The sequence below is a fragment of the Papio anubis genome, chromosome 7 (assembly GCF_008728515.1).
Source record: "Papio anubis isolate 15944 chromosome 7, Panubis1.0, whole genome shotgun sequence".
Taxonomy (NCBI): domain Eukaryota; kingdom Metazoa; phylum Chordata; class Mammalia; order Primates; family Cercopithecidae; genus Papio; species Papio anubis.
In genome coordinates, this window is record NC_044982.1 from 61,098,727 (window position 1) to 61,124,713 (window position 25,987).

General features: G+C 37.4%; 1 protein-coding gene across 4 annotated transcripts in view; it reads left to right on the forward strand.

Moving 5' to 3' along the window:
- MIS18BP1 (MIS18 binding protein 1) overlaps window positions 1-25,987 on the forward strand; it is a 55,961-nt gene that overhangs the window by 28,818 nt on the left and 1,156 nt on the right. For all 4 annotated transcript variants that reach the window (XM_003901748.5, XM_009211475.3, XM_021941174.2 and 1 more), the window contains 8 exons: window positions 217-368; window positions 1,191-1,284; window positions 3,288-4,116; window positions 12,148-12,320; window positions 13,432-13,592; window positions 19,190-19,338; window positions 24,181-24,268; window positions 25,868-25,922. In XM_003901748.5, the coding sequence (XP_003901797.2) occupies window positions 217-368; window positions 1,191-1,284; window positions 3,288-4,116; window positions 12,148-12,320; window positions 13,432-13,592; window positions 19,190-19,338; window positions 24,181-24,268; window positions 25,868-25,922 (1,701 nt within the window). The remainder of the gene's footprint in view (window positions 1-216; window positions 369-1,190; window positions 1,285-3,287; window positions 4,117-12,147; window positions 12,321-13,431; window positions 13,593-19,189; window positions 19,339-24,180; window positions 24,269-25,867; window positions 25,923-25,987) is intronic.

Genomic DNA, 25,987 nt, shown 5'->3' on the forward strand with positions numbered 1-25,987 from the left:
CCAACCTTTTATTTTTTGTAGAATCAGTATATCACTATTTTGCCTAGGCTAGTCTTGAACTCCTGGGCTCAAGCAGTCCTCCTCCCTTGGCCTCCCAGAGTGCTGGGATTACAGGCGTGAGCCACCACACCTAGCCTCAAAGTTAATTCTTCATGTAGAAAAGCAGCTTCCCTTTTATGTAACCATTTATTGAAATCTCCATCTTTGTACTCATAGAACTGAAGAGTAATAAGCACAGTGAGTCGCCAGGAGCTACAGAATTAAACATGTGCCACAGTAATTGCCAAAATAAACCAACATTAAGGTTCCCAGATGACCAAATAAATAATACTATTCAAAATGGAGGAGGAGATGACTTATCTAATCAGGTGAGGCTTTATTGTACACTGTATAGTACAAGCTGATATTTAGAGGGGTGATTTACTACTGAAAAGGTTTGCGACCATATCAGGGACATGAATTCTGTTTTTTTTTTTTTTTCTTTTGAGATGGAGTCTCCTTCTGTTGCCCAGGCTGGAGTGCAGTGGCGTGATCTTGGCTTATCGCACCCTCCGCCTCCTGGGTTCAAGTGATTCTCCTGCCTCAACCTCCACCTCCTGGGTTCGAGTGATTCTCCTGCCTCAGCTTCCCGAGTAGCTGGGACTACAGGCGTGCGCCACCACGCCTGGGTAATTTTTGTATTTTTAGTAGAAACGGGATTTTACTATATTGGCCAGGGTGGTCTCAAACTCCTGACCTTGTGGACCCACCTCAGCCTCCCAAAGTGCTGGGATTATAGGCGTGAGCCACCACACCTGGCCATGAGTTCTGTTTTTCAAGTATCAGCTTTTCATTAACTTGGGGACTGAATGTCTTGATATTTATTTTCCTTGTCTCTCAATGAAAAAATGCAGGCAACAATAAAAGTTTTAGCTTTTAGAGTAAAGCTTAAATAAAGCATATTTTTAAAAGCACTTGAAAAACCACAAAGTGTTAAATTAATATAGAAAATATGTAAGATAATGGATACCCAGATGTTGCTTGTAGCACTCAGGGTCTGGCAAGTGGATTTCTGACTGTGTCCACTAATGAAATTTGTGGAACTGTAAGTACCTAGAAATTTGTATGCTTGATGCATACTATGAAAATGCTTCAGATCATGTTTAGGTAGCAGTTTTAAAATAAAACCTAGGTATCTTTTTGTTTTGAAGGAATTAATTGGAAAAAAAGAATATAAAATGTCTTCAAAGAAACTAAAAATTGGTGAAAGAACAAATGAAAGGATAATAAAAAGTCAGAAGCAAGGTAATATATCTTTAATGGTTTTTTTAATGATAAGCAGAAAGCTACTATTTGAAATGTTTTTAATATGATAAAAGTGATCTTGTAAATTTCCTCATGTAAAATGGCAAATTATATAATGGTTTTAAATGTTTGGTTTTGTTATTTTTACATAAGATGATTTTCATAATAAAATAGCCCTTTTAAAAACCATCTATACTTACAGATTTGCCTTCTTTAATCTGGGTACTAAAATATTTGTTTAGATCACAAAATTATATATCATTTAAAATATGCTTACAGGAATGTGTAAAGAGTGAATCCTTTTATGAATTTACTACAATAATTTAGTTTTAAGTGTGGATTTTCAGAGTGATTTAATTGGAATCTTGCATGCTATAATTTACAGCCTTTCCTCTAAACATTAGCAAGTTTACAGTTTCATGTTGAGCTAAATCCATTCGTTTTATAGCATTTTTTCTGTTTTATTTCCTCTTATAAGTGAAAAGAAGTGAAAGTGAAGAACATTTATTTGTTTGAAGAAGATAGGAAAGCAGTGCTGCTTTATCCTTCCGAGTTCATACTCGGTTAAAGTATCCAAGATAGCTGGATCTTTATTAAATAATTTATTAAAATTAACAAATACTCTGGAAATATTGTTCAAAATTAGAATGTTGAAAATTTTCAAATTCCCAATTGAACATTTGAATTGGATTTATATGAGAAGTTAGAAGAAAATACTTTTCTCAGAATTTGAAGATATATGATGCCAGTGGAAAATCTTGCAGACACTTTCTAAATTATTTTGATTAGTACCTTTTTCCATGGATTGTAATTTAGAGGCTTCTTTTTTCCCCAGCATTCAGTATTATCTATCAGTCTCATTTTGTCAGTCATCTTGTAAACAATAATATATGGAGGTTGTTGTAATATGTTTCTATGACAGTGGGATGATTTGCAGTTTATATGTATTTCTAATTACAGTTGGATAGTTTCAGTTAATTTGACTTCTCATTACTTAGGTTTTGAATTGATGAATTGTTCTCATTTTAATTTGCTTTCTTTAATGACAAGGTATAATATAAGATTCTCAGGTTGTTCTGTTTTGCTTGTTTTGTACTTCATGGTGTTTGGGGGGATTCATTTTGAGTGTGTTTCTGTGACCACCATTGGCGATAAAAGTGGAACGATGCAGAGGAAGTTCCATGTCCTCCTAACTAGCAGAGCCCATATAATGTATACTTACTTAGTAAGGTTTCAGTGACTACTGGTTTTCTTATATCTTCTGAATATTTTACCTCCAGGGCTTTGATTTAACACGTATTTACTTATTGCCTACTGTATATGTGAAAAGCTCTGTACTAACTCCGGCAAAAAAAAAAAAAAAAATCAAACCATACAGATAAAGTTCTAACCATTAATTTTTTTTTCCAGTCTGATTGAAAGACAAGTGTGCAGTTATAATACATGTCTCATTGTCAAACATGGCATTATTTTAAAGTATTCTGGAAACTTGAAGAAGAGCTTTCATTCAGTATAGGGAATGTGTACAAGTTTGTACACTAGGTGAGTTAGAGAATAAAATCGAAGCAGGTAGTGATTTTGTTTATAGATGAATGAAGAACATTTTCAAAGCAGAGTGGACATTAATGAAAGTAGAGAACCAAGAAAATCTGAGGAATTGCGATTTTTGTGGTTCTGAACATAGAATATAGTGGAGATTTTGACAACAGTGAGAGATTGGAACTATGTGGAAGGCCAGGCAAAGGAGCTTATTTATATGTCTACTAAAAGACTGTGAGAAGTCACTGTCAGGTTTGTATAAACAATAGTATATGTTTACAGTTGAAGGGGCAGTGGTCTGAATAGACCTGGGCTTCAGAAAGATCAAAATGACAGGAGGTTATACAGTGTAGCTTGTGTATAAAAATAGTGTCTTTTCTCTGTGAAAGTATATTTTCTGTGCTTATATTTGTTTATAACTAATTTGAGATTTTGGTCTTTGGTTTTGTCTTATGAAATTAAAGAGACAACTGAAGAATTGGATGTATCCATTGATATTCTAACCTCAAGGGAACAATTTTTCTCAGATGAAGAAAGAAAATACATGGCCATCAATCAGAAGAAAGCTTATATTTTAGTAACACCACTTAAATCTAGAAAAGTGATAGAGCAAAGATGCATGAGGTATAATCTGTCCTCTGGCACCATTAAAGCAGTAACAGATTTTGTAATACCAGAGTGTCAAAAAGAAAGTCCCATCAGCAAGTCCACGGAGACTTTAGAAAATACATTTGAAGGTCATAAAAGTGAAAACAAGGAAGACTGCAATGAACGTGACTTACTTACTGTCAACCAGAAAATAAAAATATGTAACCTTGAAAAGGAACAAATGCTCACCTCTGACATTAAGAAAAATACCAGACTATTACCAAAATTGAAGAAAATAGAAAGTCAGGTAGCTATGTCATTTTATAAGCATCAGTCCTCACCAGATTTGTCAAGTGAAGAAAGTGAAACAGAAAAGGCAATTAAAAGGAAAGCTGAAGTTAAGAAAACCAAAGCAGGAAACACCAAAGAAGCAGTGGTTCACCTGAGAAAGAGCACAAGAAACACAAGTAATATTCCAGTGATTTTGGAACCTGAAACTGAAGAAAGTGAATATGAATTTTATATCAAACAAAAGAAAGCTAGACCTTCCGTCAAAGAAACTCTTCAGAAGTCTGGTGTTAGGAAAGAGTTTCCAATTACTGAGGCAGTAGGATCTGATAAGACAAATAGGCATTCCTTAGAATGTTTACCTGGTTTAATTCAGGATAAGGAATGGAATGAGAAGGAGTTACAGAAACTTCATTGGTAAGTAGTTAGATTTCATTCTGAAATATCTACAGAGCAGCCACAAGACAGTTAAAGACATAAAAACAGCAATAAGGGGTTAACATGGAAGATGTCATCAAAAGAATTGGGAGAAATTACAATTTGTACAGGGAATGGAGATAGAATACAGATAACTTCTAGTGGTATTTTGTGGTCATCTCTAATATGAGGAAATTATGAGGAAAGCCTAAGTATGAGGAAAGTAAAAGTGACCTTCTTTCATTCCCATATAATATTTCAAGATAGCCAAATGGTACTCTCTCACGTAACTTCATGTTTTAAGAAATTTGCTGTTTTGTTTTGTTTTGAGTCTTGCTCTGTCGCCCAGTCTGGAGTGCAGTGGCGCAATCTCGGTTACTGCAACCTCTTCCTCCCGGGTTCAAGCGATTCTCCTGCCTCAGCCTTCTGAGTAGCTGGGACTACAGGCACACGCCGCCATGCCTGGCTAATTTTTACATTTTTAGTAGAGACAAGGTTTCACCATGTTGGTCAGGCTGGTCTTGAACTCCTGACTTAATGATCCATCCACCTTGGCTTCCCAAAGTGCTGGGATTATAGGCATAAGCCACCGGACCCGGCCTAACAAATGTTTTGTAATTAACTTTACTGTTATAAAACCTTAAAGCTGAATTCAAATTTGTAGGTTACTTCATGTAGTCTTTTTCCTTTATAGGGAATAAAATAGAGTTTCAAATTGATGATTTTTTTCCAAGGTTTTATATTTAGAACAGAAATTCAAGAAAAGCTCAGTTAAGAACCTGCTCTTTCATTCCTTCATTAAACATTTACTTATTTGGGTGCCTCCTATATGCTACGTAGTTTGGAATGTTTAGAGATACAGAAATAAAATAGACAAGGTTATTTTCCTCAAGGAGCAATTTAGTAGGAAAGACAGATAATACAAAAGTAAGCCAGTAAATAAAAAAAATTAATTGTGATACATTCTGTGAAAGAAGCAAACGAAATTGATCAGGAAAGCTCTCTTTTGGTTGATGCCATTTAAATGGAGATCAAAGGATGAAATGATGTCAACCATATAAAGAACTAGAGAAACAGCATTCCAGGAACAGAGACAACCTAAACACAGGTCCTAATGCTAGGAATATGTTGATATGGGAGGAACTAAAATAAGACTACTGTTATTAGAGCATAATGAGTTGTAGGGGAATGGCTTGAGGTGTGAGCAGAGAGAGGCTGTGACTATATTGGGCATAAACTTCTGGGTCATGATTAGGAGTTTTGTTTTTAGGTGTAATAAAAAGACATTTAAGCATGGCATGATATAGTTTGAGAAGATGCCTTTGGGGAAGTAGACAAGGCATTAATTGTGGGGTTGTTGGAGTAGTCCATTGTTGTCTGCACTGATATGGGAACTGAAAAAATGGAGAAAATTGGATTAAATCTAGCAATATTTGTACAATATCAAATACAAATCCTATCAATTATGTGGCATCTGACCTAAATAACTTGGTAGATGGTGATGTGGCAAATATTTGAGGAAAGAATAAGTTGAGATTGGCAATTGAGTTTCTTTTTAGACAGTTCTATGTGGATTGTCTTTTAAGAGGCAGGTTTCAGTGAGATCTAGGCTACAATATAACTTTGGTAAGCATAAAGATGGTATTTGAATCCAGTAGATTGAACTGATGAGAAAACATAAGGAGATGGTGTGAAGAGAATAAGGGCATAGTCCTGAGCTCTGAGAAAAGTATTTAAAGGAGGGAGAGGAGTAGGCCAGTAAGGGGGAAGAACCCAGGACTAAGTCATATTGCAGAGACCAATAGTGAGAGTCTTTCAAAAGTGTGGGAGTGATTTGTTGTGCCTATTGCTGCTGATAAATCAGGTATGTTAAGAATTGGATATGGCTACATAGATTTAAGTTTCAGTGGTCTAGTAGTATTGGAAACCAAATCATAGTTGAGTGGTTAAAAGTGAATAGAAGGGTAAAGAGACAGCCTAGGTGTAGACAACACAAGAAATTTGGCAATGATGGGAAATGAGAACCACAGAGATAATAGAAGAGAATGTGAAGATAAGGGAAGATGTTTGGTTGCTTACTTGCTTATTTGTTTGTAAGATGGCTGTTGCCAGAGTATGATGGTATGATGATGGAAGTGATCTAGTGAAAAGAAAGGAAGATGTGATTGATAAAGGCAAGAAGAACACAGAACTAGACCACATCTAGTGTTCTACTGCCTTGTGTACTCCCCAGACTTAGAACAATTATAATTCATTTCATATCTGCCTTCAGAAACATTCTTCCTAGGGCATCTCTGTGAAACTCTACTCTTCCTTTTTAAATTTTCTAAATATTCCTTCTCTGTCTTAATTTCAGGCAGAAAAGGCAATCTTCCTTCTTATTCCCCAAAATTATTTTTCTTGTTTGCTTTCTTGCTATAGTATCCCCCTCAGTGATCTTTTGTCCTCACAAAACTCTAACTTTCTTTTTTGTACAATGAGTCCCCAGTCTGTATCTCTGGCCCTGAATTCTTATATTTAGATTTGTATTTCCCTTTGTCTGCTGGGCATTACTATATAAACCTCACCTATGGGTCTGACGTAATATGTCAAAAGCAAACTTATTTTCCCCTGCTTGCCTACTTTGCTAACATTTCTTTTTCTGGAAATGTAATTCTTTCCATCAACTACATTTAAACTCTTTGTCATTATTGATTTTTTAAAAAATTCAATTAGTTGCCAAAAAGCTATTCCACAGAGTCATTCTATCTGCACCTTCTTTTCTTGACGCTACCCTTTTAGGTCTTTGACGCCTTTTGCCTGAACTATGGAAGTAGTCTTTTTTGTAGTTTCTTTTTGCCTCTGTAGCCTTTTTTATACGTCTCCAGGTTATTCTTTATACATTTTTGTGGTTCTGATCAAAAACTTGCATTGCATTCTTACTAATCTTCAGATTGTGTAAAGATTCTTCTGCCTTTCATTGAGAGCAATCCGTATTATAGGCTTGATTATCCTTTCCAGCTATATCCCTTATCATTTCCTTATAATAAAGCTTCTCAACCTTTACTGTATATTCAGATCATCTCAGGAGATTTTACAATGCCTGAACTGTAGAGATTCCAGTTCCCAGTAAGGTGGAATAAGTACACTCCCCTCTATTTCTTCTCTGCAGCTATAAAACCTAGACAGAGGCTGGTGCGGTAGCTCACGCCTGTAATCCCAGCACTTTGGGAGGCTGAGATGGATGGATCACCTGAGGTCAGGAGTTCAAGATCAGCCTGGCCCACATGGTGAAATCCTGTCTCTACTAAAAATACAGAAATTAGCTGGGCATGGGGTGCATGCCTATAATCCCAGCTACTCCAGAGGCTGAGGCAGGAGAATCTCTTGAACCCAGGAGGCAGAGGTTGCAGTGAGCTGAGATTGCGCCATTGCACTCCAGCCTGGGCAACAAGAGTGAAACTCCGTCTCAAAAAAAAAAAAAAAAAAAAAAAAAAAAATCCTAGAGAGAATGTATGGAGCAGCTTTTTGTTGACTTAGAAAAGTAGATAATAGCAGGTCGATTGTAGATTGGAATTTTAAGTACCACCAAATTAGCAGTGAGTTTCTAGTATTTTGTTTGATGCCCCACAAGTGAGACTCGAGGATACTAGAAACCTAGAAGTGGGCATTGAAGCGTAACAAGGAGGGTTTAAAGAGGAGCTCTTCAGTTCTGGGTTGAGGAGCAGAAAGGGGGACTTCTGACACTCAGAAACAGTGGAGGAAATCCCCAGTTTTTTGGTTTTTTGTTTTGTTTTGTTTTGTTTTGTTTTTGACTTATTCTCTTAATTCCATGCAATCCTGCGGGGGCTACAATCACAGCATCAGCTGGGGCTGAGATATATCTAAAACTGAGAGATGAGAACCTCCTCTACAATTAGGAATGGTTGTCTCAAAATAGTGGGGCAAGTACCTGTTGCTTCTGTTCTCTTTCTGCTGTCGGTTGCTTGGTATTGGACAAAAATTCAGTTGTGTGAAGCATACAGCAGAGCAGAGTAATGAAGCCCAAGCTTTCTGGCCAGAGAACTGACAAGGAAAACTCCAGGGTACCGAAAATCACGGAGAGAAAGGAACTAGGAAAAGCAACCCCATAAAGTTGCTTATGAACTTCTCTGCCACCCAGGAGTTGTACATATGTGGACATGGTCCTAAAGAGCATATAAAAGACTGAGAACTGAACTAAGCAGTAGACCACACGCAGTTTCTAGGCTAGCTACTCAGTGTCCCACACACTAGGATAGATCCTAGCAGCACTGCAGAGCTTTGAAAAAGGAAACTCACGTTGAAACGACGATAGTAGACTCAACATATAGCTTGGGATATAACCAGGTTGATGATCTGCTAAAATAAAAATAGTAACATTTCACTTGAAGCAGTAAAATATTGATTCTAAGTAGACTGTTGAAGTTAAGTATATTTAATGTCATCCCTAGAGCAACTTCTAAAAAAAACTATACAAAGAAATAAATTCAGACATAAATTAAAATACCAGAAAATCAGATAGCCCAAAAGAAGGCAAGGAAGAAGAGAAATGGCGGATTTTTTTTTTTTTTTTTTTACATAGAACAAGCAGAAAACAAATAATAAAATAATTGACCTAAATCCAACCTAATTTAATTAAATGGTCTGAACATACAAATTAAAAGACAGATTGTCAGAATGAATTTAAAAACATGATCTAACTATATGCTGTATACAAGAAACTCACTTTAAATATAATGATATAGGTAGTTTAAAGGATAGAAAAATACTATCTAAACACAAATTAAAGCTTGAGTGGTTGTATTAATATCTGTCAAAATAGACTTTAGTAGGAAGAAAATAACCAGGAATAAAGAAAGACATTACAAATGATAGAAGGGTCAGTCACCAGGAAGGCATAAAATTCCTAAGCGTGTATGCACCTGACAATAAAACCTCAAAATACATGAATTAAAAACTGACAAAGCAGCAGACTAAACTGCAAGGATAATTAAATCCACAATTATAGGAAACCACACTGCTCTGCTCTTCGTATTCGATATAACTGACAGAAAATTAGCAAGTGTAGAGAACTGAATAACACCATCAGTCATTTGTATCTGATTCACATTTACAGAACATTCTACCCAATAAGAAAAAGAATAGGTTATTTCCAAGGATAGGTTGATCATTCATCAAGATAGAACATATACCAGATCATAAAACATCTTAACAGATTTAAAATCGCTGAAATTATACAAAGCATGTTCTCTGCTGATAATTGAATTAAACTACAAATCAATAAAAGGAAAATTTCCAAGTGGTTTAAAATTAAATAACTTACATTTAAATAATCTGTGGGTCAAAGAAGAAGCCTCAAAGTAGAAAATATTCTCTTTTTTTATTTTTTTCTTTTTGGAGACGGAGTCTCATTCTGTCACCCAGGCTGGAGTGCAGTGATGCGATCTCAGCTCACTGCAACCTCCGCCTCCTGGGTTTAAGCAATTCTCCTGCCTCAGCCTCCCAAGTAGCTGGGATTACAGGCGTGCGCCACTATATCCAGCTAATTTTTGTATTTTTAGTGGAGGTGAGGTTTCACCATGTTGGCCAGGCTGGTCCTGAACACCTGACCTCAAGTGATTCACCCACCTTGGCTTCCCAAAATGCTAGGATTACAGGTGTGAGCCACCAGCCCGGCCAGATATTCTTAACTGAACAAAAATGAAAATATATTAAAATTTGCAGGATGGGCCTAGGAGTTCATAAACAACTTTAAAGGGTGCTATGCCAAGTTCCTCCCTCTCCCTGATTTCTGTCGTACTTTATACATAAACAAATTATGGTGCATTCTTTCAGTGGACTACTAAGCAGTAAAAAGGAAGAACTATTGATACATACAACAACCTAGTTGAATTTCAAAGGCATATTGAGTGAAGGAAGCCAACTCAAAGGCTTATATACTATATGATTCTATTTATATGACATTCTGGAAAAGTGTGCTGCATACTTTTAAATGACCAGATTTCACGAGAACTCATTATCAGAAGAATGGTACCAAGAGGGATGGTGCTAAATCATTCATGAGGAATCTACCTCCATTAACCAGTCACCTCCCCCTAGGCCCCACTTCCAATACTGGGGATACATTTCAATATGAGTCTTGGGTAGGGGCACATATTTAAACTATATCAATAAATAAGAATTATTTAAACCCAGGATTCAAGACAAATGGACCTTAGAATAGCATACACAAAAGTAGAAAGAGGGCATATTTAGAAATACTGAAAGAATGGGTGTGGGGTTTGTGCCTGTAGTGCCAACCACTAAGGAGGCGGAGTCAGGGGGATCGCCTGAGCCCAGAAGTTGGAGGCCACATTGAGCTATGATAATGCCTGGCATTCCTGTGTGGGCAACAGATCGAGACCCTGTCTCTTAAAAAAAAAAAAAAAAGGAAGAAAAATAAAAAAGGCCAGAATGACTGGAATACTGAAAGTTGACCAAAGAGCAGTACAAGATGAGACTAGAGAGTTGGGCAAGGAACAATACAGCGTTAAACTAAGGATTTGGGGTTTTATGCTAATAATGAAACAAGTTTTAAACATGGTGTGATATGTTTAAGTGTGTCTTTTTAAATTATCTGGAATAATCTAGAGGAGATGTATTAAGTACTAGTTTCTTATTAAATACATTATTATTTGTGTTATATAAAATAGTTCTTTTAGACAGTTGTAGATTTAGAAATTAGCCACACACACAAATAGAGAAGCTTGAGTTCCCAAGTCCTTCTAGTTTTTCACTTTAGAATACCTGTGGAATGATTAATTATGTAAAATAATTCATTAACAAGTATTTAATGCTCATAAGTATTCTTTTCTGCATGGAATAGTATGCTGTGGTCAACTGGTAGCTGTTTACAAGAGCTGATTGTTAAATTTTGGGGAATTTTAAAAATTGAGTGTTAAAGTCATTAAAAATTAAATTATATAAACTTATAATTATTTAAAACAAAGATAATGCTCAAAACTCATTACTTCCTAATTATTTTACATTTTATTACATATGTTCTCAAGACTCTTCATCTCTGTTGTATGGTGGAAATACTATATAATTGTGTGCCATCACACGTGTTTTATCAACTCCACATTCAGTGACATGTTGGTAGCTTGACATCAACCCCAATGGGAGTATTTACCCTTTGAAAATCATCAGACTTTATAAATCAGGGCTCCCCAGAGAGCTGATTAAAAATTTTCCCAAGTAGAAATAAAAATATTTTGCCAAAGAAACAGATTAAAAATAAAGACGTGGTATAGTTGAAATGACATTGTTAATATCACTTTTATGCTAATTGATGAGTTACATAGATGTTTTCTGACTAAATTGTCAATCTAACCACAATGCATAAAATCTTTATGGGGAGAGTGGGGATGGTAACTTGTATACCAGGTTCTAAATCATTTACAAAGGAACTTGTAGAATGTAACTCAAATGTTAAATTAGGGACTTCCTTATAGTTTTCTGTATTTCAGTTTTCATTTTCCTTAATTAAGAGAGCATTTATCTAAAATACTGAGTTCTACAAAGTATAGTAGAATGAAAGCAAGCATAACACTTTTTAATAGCTTATAACCTAGACTGTATAAGAGAACTAAGAGCTTATTGTCCAATATACTTAGCACCAGTAAGATTTAAGGTAACAGTGTAGAAAATTTGGTCATGCCAAAGTCTCCTAAAAAACCATATCATCGATTAGTTGGACTTAGAAAAAAAAAATGTTGAAAGGCTGAGGGTCATTTTTCAGGCTTAATAAAACACATCAAAATAGTTAGAAGACATCTACTAGATAGGTAAAATTACATCTTCATATTTTAAGCACTAGAGTAAGTTATTGAGGGGAGGGAATAATATCTTTCTTAGTTGTTATCCAGAATGATTTCGATAAAACCAATTCCTTCATCTCAGTAAATCTCATTAATTCAGTGGTATGCTTTTAAGAGGTTATTGTCATTGGTTTGAATTTCTTATTCTTTAATTGGTTTTGATCTTCCATAGTGCTTTTGCATCTCTTCCAAAGCACAAACCTGGTTTCTGGTCAGATGTAGCTGCGGCTGTAGGTTCTCGATCTGCTGAAGAATGCCAGAGGAAATATATGGAAAATCCCAGAGGAAAAAGATCCCAGAAACATGTCACTAAGAAAAAGCCAGCCAATTCCAAAGGCCAAAATGGTAAACTTTGTAGTAAATAGTTTTTTTCGTAGTACTCAGTGTTGATTTCTGATCACTGAAATCAGATATGTTTTATATTTATCCATGAATATTAATAGGTATTTTCTTAAAATATTAAAGCTAGAAAGAATTTCAGAAATCATGTTTAATTTTTAAGTCTTACCTAGGTCTCTACTTCCATCAGTAGTAGTTTAGTAGCCTTGTGCTTTGAGTTTTAGGAATTCTGCAGTTAGATCCAGAGATTTCAGTATCTGAATTATTGTTCTGAGGGTTTAATTAAAAGGCACTTGGGTCAGATCCCCAAGTAATTTATGAGAAGGCTCAGAAAATACTCACTTTTCATAGTCCCATGATTACATACTCCTGTTCATGAGTACTAGTAAAAGGTTGATTATGCCAGAGAATTTCTGTAATAAGCATTAGTGAGAACCCAGTACCCCATCATAATTCAATAAGGTTTATATATTTTAGCAAAATCAATAAATTAGGCATTCAGCAAGAGGCAGTGTAGAGGCAATCATTCTTGCAATGTAAAGATCTTTTTGGCCAGGCGTGGTGGCTCATGCGTGTAATCTCAGCACTTTGGGAGGCCGAGGTGGACCGATTACTTGAGCTCACAAGTTCAAGACCAGCCTGGGCAACATGGCAAAACCCCATCTCTAGAAAAAAAAAAAGATGTTTTTAACCTGACCCTGCCTAATCTTAGCTTCTTCATGAGTATCCTATGGGCTAATCATATTGCACAAATCCCAGATCCCAGTGTAGAAATAATCATTTGTTCTATAGGAGACTTGTAAAATAAAAAGCTAAGTTTTCATTCTCTTTTTCCTTTCTTTATCTATAACTATATTTTTTAGAGAGATGGGGTCTCACTGTATTGCCCAGGCAGGTCTTGAACTCCTGGGCTCAAGCATTCCTCCTGCCTTGGCCTCCCGAAGTGCTGGGGTTACAGGGATGAGCCACTGAGCCTGGCCAAGGCTGAGTTTTTTTGTTTTGTTTTGTTTTGTTTTAACATGAATGCACAATTTAGATTTTGCAAAGGCTATTAACTTTATAGAGCAGTTACTATAAATAACCAAATCCTTATCAAAATGGTTTGCTGACTCTTCAGGCAAGCGAGGTGATGCTGATCAGAAACAAACTATTAAGATAACTGCCAAAGTGGGAACTCTTAAAAGGAAGCAACAGATGAGGGAATTTCTGGAACAGTTGCCAAAAGATGACCATGATGATTTTTTCAGTACAACACCTTTACAACATCAAAGAATACTGGTAAGAGGCACAAAATCATTGTTTTCCTTATCTGTATTGACTTTTGTATCTTTCATTTTTATGTATGGTAGTGTTCATCACTAATATTTAGGTGAAGGATCAGTAGCCTCCCTAGACGTGATCATAGTCTTATGGCAAACAATGTGCTGATATATGCCATTCTTACTAGTTTCTAGAGTCTGCACTTCAGTCGGTTCAAAGGTAATGTTTGTAGAACCAAACAGTAAAGTAAACCTAGAATTAGGCGAAACATATATAAAGTTTAATATACTACCAAGCAAACTTTTTTTTAAAGGTGATAAAAGATACTGTGTAGTAATTGAAAGTAGGGATTAAATGATAGTAGCACAGTATTAAAAGATTTGAATGTATGAAAGAATTTTTGTCATATGAAGAGTAGAATAAGTAAAAATTTCAGTGACTGGAGTAATTCACAGCAAATAAAACCAAGCTAGTATCTGTAATATGAACAAGTCATTCAAATGTTACTGGAATAACAAAAAGTACCAAGATCACAGGAAAAGTGTGAAAGAGAAGAAATTCAAAAGGCTGAATAAACACTTGGGGAAGTAGTCATTTTAGTTAGTAATTCAAGAAAGTAAAGTAAATTATATATGTATACTTTCTAAATTACAGAATCTTAAAAAAAAAAGTAAGTTAAAATATCCACTGCTAACAGAAGCAGTGCTGATACTGATACAGTCATACATCAGTGGGCATATAAATTGAATCGTACCTTTTAGTAAGAAAGCATTATGGCAATATATTATAAAAGCCATAAAGATTTATTCTATTCTTGAGAGTTTATCCTAAGAAATCCAAAAGCCCCAAATCTTTGCAAGATATTTATTGCAGTTTTATCTTTATAGCAAAAAACTGGAAACAATCTGTATATCCAGTAAAGATGTTTTTCATAAACACAGTGAAATACAATACAGATATTAAATGCACATTTAAGACTTTCTAGAATCTAAATATAAATGTTAAGAATATTAAGATTAGCGGGGCGTGGTGGCTCATGCTGTAATCCCAGCACTTTGGGAGGCCGAGGCGAGTGGATCATGAGGTCAGGAGATCAAGACCATTCTAGCCAACATGGTGAAACCCTGTCTCTACTAAAAATACAAAAATTAGACGGGCGTGGTGGCGCATGCCTATAATCCCAGCTACTTGGGAGGCTGAGGCAGGAGAATCGCTTGAACCCCCTAGACAAAGATTGCAGCCACTGCACTCCAGCCTGGCGACAGAGCAAGACTCCTTCTCAAAAAAAGAAAAAAAAAACAAAGATTATTAAGATTAAAGTAATGCAGAAATGTGTGGATAATAGACAACTGGACTATTGAGTATAAGAATTCAAACAGTTAGTGAGCTAGACATAAGCGTAATTTTTTCATCTACCAATTTCTTGTCATTAAATCATCTTCAATTTAAAAAGGCTACACAACGCTTTACAAAGTTTAGTAACATTAGCTGGGCCCCCTTTTTGCTTTACACTGGTTATAGAGGGAAGTCTTAAGAGAGCCACCAGAGGCCCTGACAATGTTTTCTTCAAAACACTGTGGTCCACTAGGGTTTGTACCCTTTATGTTATCCCACCATCATTTCAGGTTCTATATGTGTATATTTTAGCCTAAATGCAATAGTAGCATCATAAAGAACAGAACTGCCAGGCATGGTGGCTCACGCCTGTAATCCCAGCACTTTGGGAGGCCAAGGTGGGCAGATCACCTGAGATCAGGAGTTCAAGACCAGTCTGGCCAACATGGTGAAACCCCATCTCTACTAAAAATACAAAAATTAGCTGGTGTGGTGGTGGGCATCTGTAGTCCCAGCTACTCAGGATGGTGAGGCGAGATAACTACTTGAACCCAGGAGTCGGAGGTTGCAGTTAGCCGAGATGGCACCATTTTACTCCAGCCTGGGCAACAAGAACGAAACTCCGTCTCACAAAAATAGAAATGTAAAGAACAGAACTTAAGTAGAAATAGACAGCAACAAATTTTCTCATTTTCTGTGACATAGTTAACACTGCTTGAGTTCCTACTGAGGGCTAAGCATAATAGTAAGTGAATTAGAGTTTTGTTTTGTTCTGTTGATACGAAAGGTCAGATTTGTTTGCATATTGTCTATGCCTGCTTTCATGCTACAGTGCAGAGTTGAGTAGTTGGAACAGAGACTGGACCACAAAACCTAAAATATTCACTATCTGATTCTTTACGGAAAACATTTGCTGACCTCTGGTCTACATAACCTTTAGAAATAGGTGTTATTATCTCTGTTTTACACAAGAGAAATTAAGTCTTTTAAAGGCTAAGGCTCTGTCCTTGTCCTTGTTCCTTGACCTTAAAATTTCTAGCAGACACAGCCTAAACCTGTGCAACCAGCAGACCCCCATCACTCTTGTTTATCTTCTGTCAGGGAGAGCCTCAGCACCTTAGACCTATATAGTGTAGGATGAATCCCTTCTGTTACTGGCAGCGAATCCATACGGGTCTGCAGAAACCACAGTTCTCACCTCCTCAGAAGAAAGAATTCTGGCCAGGTGTGGCTTATGCCTGTAGTCCCAGCACTTTGGGAGGCCAAGGTAGGAGGATCCCCTGAGCCCAAGAGCTTAAGACCAGCCTGGGCAATATAGGGAGACTCCGTCTCCATTTTTTTTTTTAATAATTATGAAAATTTTTTAAACAGAGAATTTGACCAAGGAAACATAAGGCAGAAGGAGAAACCAAGGCAAGTTTTAGTGCAGGAATGAAAGTTTATTTAAAAACTTTAAAGCAGGAACCAAAGGAAGGAAAGTACTCTCAAAAGAGGGTCAAGCAGGTGACTTGAAGGATGGTTTAACTTTGTGACTTGGGGTTTTATATGTTGGCATGCTTCTGGGGGTCTTGTGTTCCTTCTCTCCTGATTCTGACTTTGGGGTGGGCTGTCTGCATGCCCAGTAGTGTGCTAGCACTTGGGAGGGGAGCAAGTTACAGTGTGTTTACTGAATTTGCACACAGGCTCACTTGAGGCTTTCTTCGCTTACCAGTCAAATGTCCGTAGGAGGTCATATACCAGTTAAACTCCTCCATTTTGCCTCTTAATGCACATGCTTGAGCCCACTCGCCCAGCTTCTGAGATCTTATCAGGAAGCTGCTCATCACCAATTTTAGGTGTTTCTGTTTATTGAGAGATTGCCTTTCCCTGGTGCTGGCTGCGATTTATTATTATTTTAGAGACACAGTTAACAACCACCTGACCATCATAGGATGGTTGCCTAATAACATTCCTGGTAGGGGATGGGGAGGCCTGCTCATTCCCTGCTTATCCCTGACTAGCTACCTGCTGTAACATTCCCACTTCCACAAGTCACCAGTCAAGGTTAGCTGTTTCCAGCTGGAGGAAGCTAATGGTGTTTATGGCCCAGGGGAGGTTAGGCTTGTTTCCAACCCAGAGCTGTTTCAAGCCCAGGGGAGGTTAGGTTTGATGGCTTGTTTCCAACGTAGTCAGTGGGATGGAACTGGGAGGAATAGAAAAGATGGAGGAAGAGAGAGAGATTAGGGCCCATACACACATTAAAATTATACACCTACATGTGCAAACAAATGGTGCACTGCCTCCAAACAAATCCCCAGTTAAGAGGACTGGGTAGAGTTCCAAACTCCTTGCCTCAGTTTCTTTTTTTTTTTTTTTTTGAGACGGAGTCTGGCTCTGTCGCCCAGGCTGGAGTGCAGTGGCCGGATCTCAGCTCACTGCAAGCTCCGCCTCCCGGGTTCACGCCATTCTCCTGCCTCAGCCTCCCGAGTAGCTGGGACTACAGGCGCCCGCCGCCTCGCCCGGCTAGTTTTTTGTATTTTTTAGTAGAGACGGGGTTTCACCGTGTTAGCCAGGATGGTCTCGATCTCCTGACCTCGTGATCCGCCCGTCTCGGCCTCCCAAAGTGCTGGGATTACAGGCTTGAGCCACCGCGCCCGGCGCCTCAGTTTCAAACAGCCCCCACCAGGGGACTGAGTCCAATGTGAACAAAGCCCTGAGGGTGCCACAAATACAAATGCGTAAAAATGGCCAAATGGTGACACCAACAGCTAAGTCTAAACAGAGCAGAGACCCAGCAACACCCTGAAAAGAGTCAGAGGGAGGCTAGGTGCACATCAGCAGCTCACCCAGTTCCAACGTTTGTCGACTTCTTCAAAATGTCACACTCTCTTTGTATCAGTGAAGCTTTGGAAGCAGCAGATGCTGTGACAAAGAGAAAAGGAGGTTCCGTAAGACAAAGGCACATTGGCAGCTGCTGGAAGCTCCCCTAATGTTCTTTCTACGGGGTCAGCTAGCCACGAGCAGCTGGCACTCACAGGTGGCTCCATGGCACCATCTAACAGAAGATCAGATAGGTGGGTCTGGAGCCACCTGTGAATACACAGGGCTCCCTGTATGGGCCACCAAAAATTGTAACCAGCAGAGGAGTCCAACTACTCGCCACTTGTGAAAAGAAGACAATATAACAAGAGCAAGGTGTGACAGAGTTTTATTATCTGTGCCAGCAAAGGGAAGTGTGGGTGAAATTCCAAAAATTCCAGTCTTCAATTTGTGGAGTGAACATAGGAGTTTTTAAAGAGAGAATGGTTTGGAATGCAGGAGAGGAGGGGTTAGGAGCTGTCAGGTGGCTCAGTGTGCTTCAACAGCTTATCTTGAAATATTCCATTTGGTGAAGGGGCCAGCACCATCCTGGGCGCAACCAGGTTACAAATTAATTGTAGTGGATGGTGCCCAACCAGGTTACAAATTAATTGTAGTAAATCTTGCAGTAAATTTCTAGATGGGAGTGAGTTTTGGCCTTGACTGGGGAGAGAATTATTAAAGTATCCAGTTTGTGCCAGGATCCAGCCCCTGAAGCTTCTAAGGAAATATATGACCAGATAAACGAGCATGGTGTGCACTTAAAAAGTGTCTAGGTAAATATATGTGCATAAGGCATGGGAGCATAGAATGGGTAAAGAAAGGGAATGGAGGTTCACATTTTGAGGCTGTATTTCAAGATGAATGGAAACACATATGCAGTTTATCTCAAAGTTGTATCTTAAAATTGGGGAGAAAGGAATAAAAAAGTTTTAAAACCTGGTTTGAAGCCACACTACTCGGTTACAGGCTGAATAAAGAGGGTGACAAATACAGTTTCTCAGAAACATTATAGAGACTTTTGAGCAGAAGCCATCTCTTGGGTGGCCACAAGATGGTGGATTTATGCACTGTTATCACCCCAGACCCAGGGTTTATATACCATAGGGAATTTGCCTGAGGGACGGATTTATGGTAAGTATGTGTTTACGGTAACACCAAGGTTGTTTTGACCTAAGGACAAAATTTCTGGTAAGTACATGGAAGTAGAAATCTTAGAGGCATTTCCAGAACCGGGTTTAAGCAGAAGTCAGCATGGTGAATTAGCATCTAAAATGGAGTTCCTCTAGCCTCTGCTCCTCTACCTACTATTGTTTTTAATTATCTAACTTGGAAAGTTATAAGAAGGAGAACCAACCTATCAGTCCTCCAAAAACTATTTTGTGATAATGAGAAAATACATTTTATGGGGTGTCTGCTGATAATAAATACTTGTTTTCTAGTTGCCAAGTTTCCAGGACAGTGAAGATGATGATGATATTCTGCCAAATATGGACAAAAATCCAACAACTCCATCATCAGTTATCTTTCCATTGGTAAAAACTCCTCAATGTCAGCATGTCAGTCCTGGCATGCTAGCTTCTATAAATAGGTAAATATTCATGCATATGATATTTTAATTCTCTGCATCAGAGTAATGAGGAACATTTAAACATTTCATGAGGACCATAGATGCCAGTAATGGGAAGAGTCATTATTTAAAAAATCAAGAATGTATAGTTTCTAGAAGTTAAGGATGGACAATTTCATCAAGTCAGGGTTCTATTCAATAAATAGCACTGTGATATAATCCACATTTACTTCTGGATCAATTCAAAATGGATCAAGGTTTTACTTGTAAAAAATTAAAAAAAAAAAAAAAAAAACTAAAGAAACCTTGGAGAATTATTTTATAATACCAGATTAGTGATGGTCTTTCTAACTATAATATAAAACCTACAAGCCATTAATGAAAAGATTAATAAAGTCAACTATATAAAAATGTTTAACAAATTTTACCTGGTACCAACCACTACAAACAAAAGACAACCTGAGAAAAGAATATATGCAGCTTGTCACAGGCAAAAGGCTAATTTCTGTAATATATACAGCATTCCTACAAATTAACAAGGAATGCATTGTTAATTTTCGTGCATTGCTAGTGAGAAGGTAAATTAGTGCGATCTTTGCAGCAACAATTTGTAAGTATCAAAATTATAAATGCACATACCCTTTGACTTAGGAAGTTTACTTACAGAATTGTGAATGTACATCTTATTTATGGTAGCATTGTTTAAATTGCAGTACCTCAAAAATCTATCAGTAGGGACTAATTAAATGAATCCTCGTCCATTATGTAGTCATAGAAATTAATGAAGAGCCAGGCACAGTGGTTGAAGCCTGTAATCCCAACACTTTGGGAGGCTGAGGTGGGAGGATCACTTGAGCCCAGGAGTTTAAGACCAGCATGGGCAACATAGGAAGACCCCATTTCTACCAAAAGAAAAAAAAAAAGTTAGCAGGATGCAGTGAGGAAAGCCTGTGGTCCCAGCTACTAGGGAGGCTGATGTAGAAGGATTGCTTGAGTCCCAGAGGTCTAGGCTGCAGTGAGCTGTGATTGCAACAGTTGCACTCTAGCCTGGACAACAGAGTGGGATCCTGTCTCAAAAAAAAAAAAAAGGAATTAATGAAGATATTTTTTATGGCTGTTATGATAAAATGCCTAAGATACATTAAATGAGAAAAAGGTAGATGTAGTGAATAATATACTGTTTGTGTAAATAAAACCTATATGTGTGTATGCATATATGTATATACTTGTGTGTGTGTATATAATTGCTTTTTTTAGATTAAGTATTTCTAAAAGGATGCATAAGAAACCAAAACATTGGTGATCTTTAGGGAGAACTAAGGTAGCTAGAGGAAGGAGAGGGGGGCTTTTGAATTTTGAACCATGTGAATACAGGAACAATTTGAAACATATACATAAATAAAATTAAGAAAAAAGGGGTGACTAACAATAAAATTTCACCAAAAAAAGATGGAAAGTAGTAAGAATGAGGCCTGAAAATAGGCTATTCCATTTGGAGAGTAAGAGGCTATTGCTGATCTTAGAGCAATTTCCACAGAATGAGAGGCAGAAGCAAGATAATAATGACTGAGAAAAACACTATTCAGTACTCTCAGGAAGCCTGCTAAAATTTTAATTTGCACTTATTGGATAAAAATATAATTTTCCTAGGCATCTAAAAGTTATTTTTTATTTTAGTATTTTAGTGCAGGTGAAAGCATATTGAGAATACAATTTTGGACAAACTTTTTGATAAGCACTTTGACCAAATCATCAAAAGCCTTAAAATATTCATCCTTGGCCGGCACGGTAGCTCACACCTATAATCCCAACACTTTGGGAGGCTGAGGCCGATGGATCACGAGGTCAGAAGTTTGAGACCAGTGGGGCCAACATAGTGAAACCCTGTCTCTACTAAAAATACAAAAAATTAGCCAGGTGTGGTGGTGTGCGCCTGTAATCCTACCTACCAAGGAGGCTGAGGCAGGAGAATCGTGTGAACCCAGGAGGTGGAGGTTGCAGTGAGCCGAGATCACGCCATTGCACTCCAGCCTGGGTGACAGTGCGAGACTCCGTCTCAAAAAAAAAAAAAAATTCATCCTTTTGGCCATTGAATTTTATTAGACACTTTAAGGAAGTATGAGATTTGGACAGGCATGTATTTATATGAACAAAGATGTTCACCATAAAACATAATACTGAAAGTTTGAGAATGACCAAAACATCCAAAAATAAGGAAAGTTATAAATTAAGATTTATCCATATAATGGAATATGAAACAAATCATGTCTTCAAGAATGTTTAATGACAGAAAAATATCCAGTGGATAGTAGTTTTTTAAAGCTAGGAAAACTACATTCAGTATGATCCCAATTTTATGTAACAAATTCATAAGGAAGGAAATTTCTTTTTTTTTTTTTTTTTTTTTTTTTTTGAGACGGAGTCTCGCTCTGTCGCGTAGGCTGGAGTGCAGTGGCCAGATCTCAGCTCACTGCAAGCTCCGCCTCCCGGGTTCCCGCCATTCTCCTGCCTCAGCCTCCCGAGTAGCTGGGACCACAGGCGCCGCCACCTCGCCCGGCTAATTTTTTTGTGTGTTTTTAGTAGAGACAGGGTTTCGCCGTGTTAGCCAGGATGGTCTCGATCTCCTGACCTTGTGATCCGCCCGTCTCGGCCTCCCAAAGTGCTGGGATTACAGGCTTGAGCCACCGCGCGCGGCCAAGGAAGGAAATTTCTTAACTTACACATCACCAGCCATTATTTCTAGGTTATAGAATGACACCAGTGTGGGTTGTGAGTTTTTGTTTTTTGTTTTGGGGGATATTTTCTGTCCATTTACATCACTTTTACAATTAAGGAAATCCGATACACTCACTTATGTCATGTATCTATATTGTCTAAAACTTTTTCTTAAAAAAAAAGATTTTTTTTTTTGAGACGGAGTCTCGCTTTGTCGCCCAGGGTGGAGTGCAGTGGCCGGATCTCAGCTCACCGCAAGCTCCGCCTCCCGGGTTTACACCATTCTCCTGCCTCAGCCTCCCGAGTAGCTGGGACTACGGGCGCCCGCCACCTCGCCTGGCTAGTTTTTTGTATTTTTTAGTAGAGACGGGGTTTCACCGTGTTCGCCAGGATGGTCTCGATCTTCTGACCTCGTGATCCGCCCATCTCGGCCTCCCAAAGTGCTGGGAATACAGGCTTGAGCCACCGCGCCCGGCCAAAAAAAAAAAGATTTTCTTAGGCTTCTTCACTATCTTTGACTTTACTATCTCTAGTAATTGATGAACTTTTCATAACAGTTTTAAGTAATCAAACAGTTGTATCACTTCAGAAGTGAAAAACTCTTTGTCTTCAGAGACATCTCTTTGACAATAGACTTACCAGTTGCTGATCCTGAACAAGTGGCTAGGCCTGTTCATTTGTTTTTTGTTTTTGAGATGGAGTTGCTCACGTTGGAGAGCAGTGGCACGATCTCGGCTCACTACCACCTCCATCTACCAGGTTCAAGCAATTCTCATGCCTCAGCCTTCCAAGTAGCTGGAATTACAGGCACATGCCACCGTGCCCGGCTAATTTTTGTATTTTTAGTAGAGATGGGGTTTCACCATGTTGCCCAGGCTGGTCTTGAACTCCTGACCTCAGGTAATCCACCAGCCTCAGCCTCCCAAAGTGCTGGGATCGCACCTGTTCATTTGTTAAGCAGTTTGCTAATACCTGATGAGGTCTATTCATTGCTATACAGCAGTGTTTGATTCAGATAAGTATCTTAATACAGTCACATTTCTACATGTCAACTTTAAGGTTGTTCCCAAATAGTCATAAAGAACAGGATACTCAGGTATGTAAGATCTTAGAGCCAAGGGAGAGTATGGAAATGGGTGTTCAGCTGGTATTAACTGTCATAAGTGGGATTAGGAATTGTGGGTTTAAGGAATTAAAAACAACCAACCATTCTACTTGGCTTTTAATCTCGTCAGTTATGAGTCAAGCCTATTTACTTGTAAGGGAAGAGATAAGGTAAAGGAAATGAAAAAAACAAAAGAAAAAAATTTGGTGGTTGGTATGGGGAATTCAAGAAAGATAAAGTGTTGTAGAAATAAAAGGCTTGATGAGCTGGATTGGAAACCCAGCACAGTTGGAAAAATTGAGGGTTTTCAATCACCAGGCATATCTTTAAAGTGAATAAACTGAGATTCAATTAGTATAGGGAAGGAAGTGAACAATGGTACAGCAAAAGGGAGTCCAAGGACCAGAGGTCTCAGTGGGAGTTTTGGAAAATGAAGAGAGGCAGCAAGATACTGGAAAGAGTGTAGACAGTACAATGAGCAGTAAGCAAAGCATAATTTCCCAAAATAGTCTTATTCAGTATTTCCTTTAAAATGTTTGAGCGTTTTGCCCATCTCCATAGGCACATTGTATTGTCCTCTTTAAAATACAGAATGTACTTTTTAAAGATGGAAATACATTTGAGGTCAGGCATGGTGGCTCACGCCTGTTATCCCAACACTTTGGGAGGCCCAGGAGGGCAGATTGCTTGATGAGCTCAGGAGTTTAAGAGCAGCCTGGGCAATGTGGCGAAACCCTGTCTCTTAAGAAAAATACAAAGATTAGCCAGGCGTGATGGCATGTGCCTGTAGTCCAAGCTACGTGGGAGGCTGAGTTGGGAGGATCACGTGAGCCCAGGAGGCTGAGGCTACAGTGAGCCATTATCATGTTACTGCACTCCAGCCTGGGCGACAGAGTGAGACCCTGTTTCAAAAAAAGAAATACATTTGAAATTAATTTAGGCAATTGTTGTTCAACCTGTGGTTAAAAGTATGACAGTTAACTGAAAATTATTAAGTTGACTTAAAAATATTGTTGACTTAAAATTATTTTGTATTCAAACAGGAATGATTGTGATAAATATGTTTTTCGTATGCAAAAATATCATAAAAGTAATGGTGGTATTGTCTGGGGCAACATCAAGAAAAAATTAGTAAGTATTTTTCTTTATCCAACACATATCTATGAAACAACTTTAATATATGATAAACTGTGGTAGTTATAAGTGATGTGACAGTCCCTGTCCCTAAAGTGATTATAATGTAATAAGTTACAATAATGAAGCCATGAATGAGGTAAGTACATAAGTACTGTAGGATTACAGATGGCATTACATAGACTGAAACATTGGAGCAAGGAGAAAATGGGTAAAAATTTTGATTTTTGGGAAATGAAGGGTGGTAAAAATATACACAGGACTGGGAAGGATATTTCAGGCAAAACACAAAAGCTTATCTGTTCAAGGATTAAAGAATAATTCAGACTGAGTCATGATTCTCATAAAATAAGACATTTCATCAAATCCTATGTAGCTTTAAAATGGTTTCAAGTGTTTTTCAGATGTAGCTACTTAATTTTATTTTTTTACATTCTAACATTTAAAATCCAACTACAGAAAAATTTTTAACTAAAAGATGCCTTAATAGAATGATCTGTATCCCTCAGAGAAAAGATTAGGACAATCCTTTATCCCCTTGAATTACTTTTTAAATTTTTAATTTTCTGATTTTAATTGCAATAACTGATTATCAATCAGATATAAGTACTAGGATTCTGAAAAAAGCATTTCATCTCAAATTTCGTCAAAGTAAGTAGCTAATCTCAGAGAATGGTAACTTATGGGAACCCCCTTGAGTCCCTTGCTTTATGACACTGAGCAAGTTACTTAAGCTTTCTAATATCATTTTATTCATGTGTGGTATGATAATGGGGATCATGATTATATTGATTTATGTTACCAAATGATTTTGAGGGCTAAATGATATAATAGTGTTTTACCTCATGTCAGAAAAAAATACATTTATATCACAGTCTGTGAGCATCAATTTGTATCTCAAAAATTTCTTCAAACTACTTACTTTTAGTATAGGGGCTATTATATTTTTTATTCTGTTACTTTTTATTTTTAAAAGATTTAATGATTGCCAGCCATGGTCAATAGTTTGATAAGCATTGTAATGTGTGTGAGCATGTACTTCAAACTTGCCATTTACATTACCATTTTAGCCAAGAATTTCAAGTACAGAGAATTAAAATTCTGCTAGTACAAAACATTGTACTGTTAAATTAACAGACTGTAGGTAAAATACAGTAATTACTATTCTGTATAGTAATTACTATACTGTAATAGTATAGTATTGTAATTATAATTACTATATATAATCATGATAAATTTTGTTTATATTTTACGTTTACTAAACCAGTATATTCATTACCTAATTACTTAGTGCATTTTGGCAACTTTTGGAGGCCCATAGACTATCCTTTAACTGCTATAGCATTAGTTTATAGTTATGAGTAGTGTTTGCCAGCAGTGGGAAACAACATTGAGTAAGTCATGGTTCTTGCCCTGAATAAACCCAAAAGAGAATTAGGCATTTCACAGATAATTATAATGTGATTAAATGTTATTATAGGCATAGTAACCTATAGTTCAAAGTAACCTGGGGATAAGCATGCTTAATTTTGTCTAGATTTGAGGTAGATTTCACCAGGAGGTACCATTTAGCTATTAATAGTAACTCTTTTATAGGTTGAAACTGATTTCTCAACTCCAGCACCAAGAAGGAGAACCCCACTTAACACAGGTAATATACTTACAGCTTTCTTTTGTGGCTCAGTTCTATAAGGTAGATTCTTTATTTAAATGGTA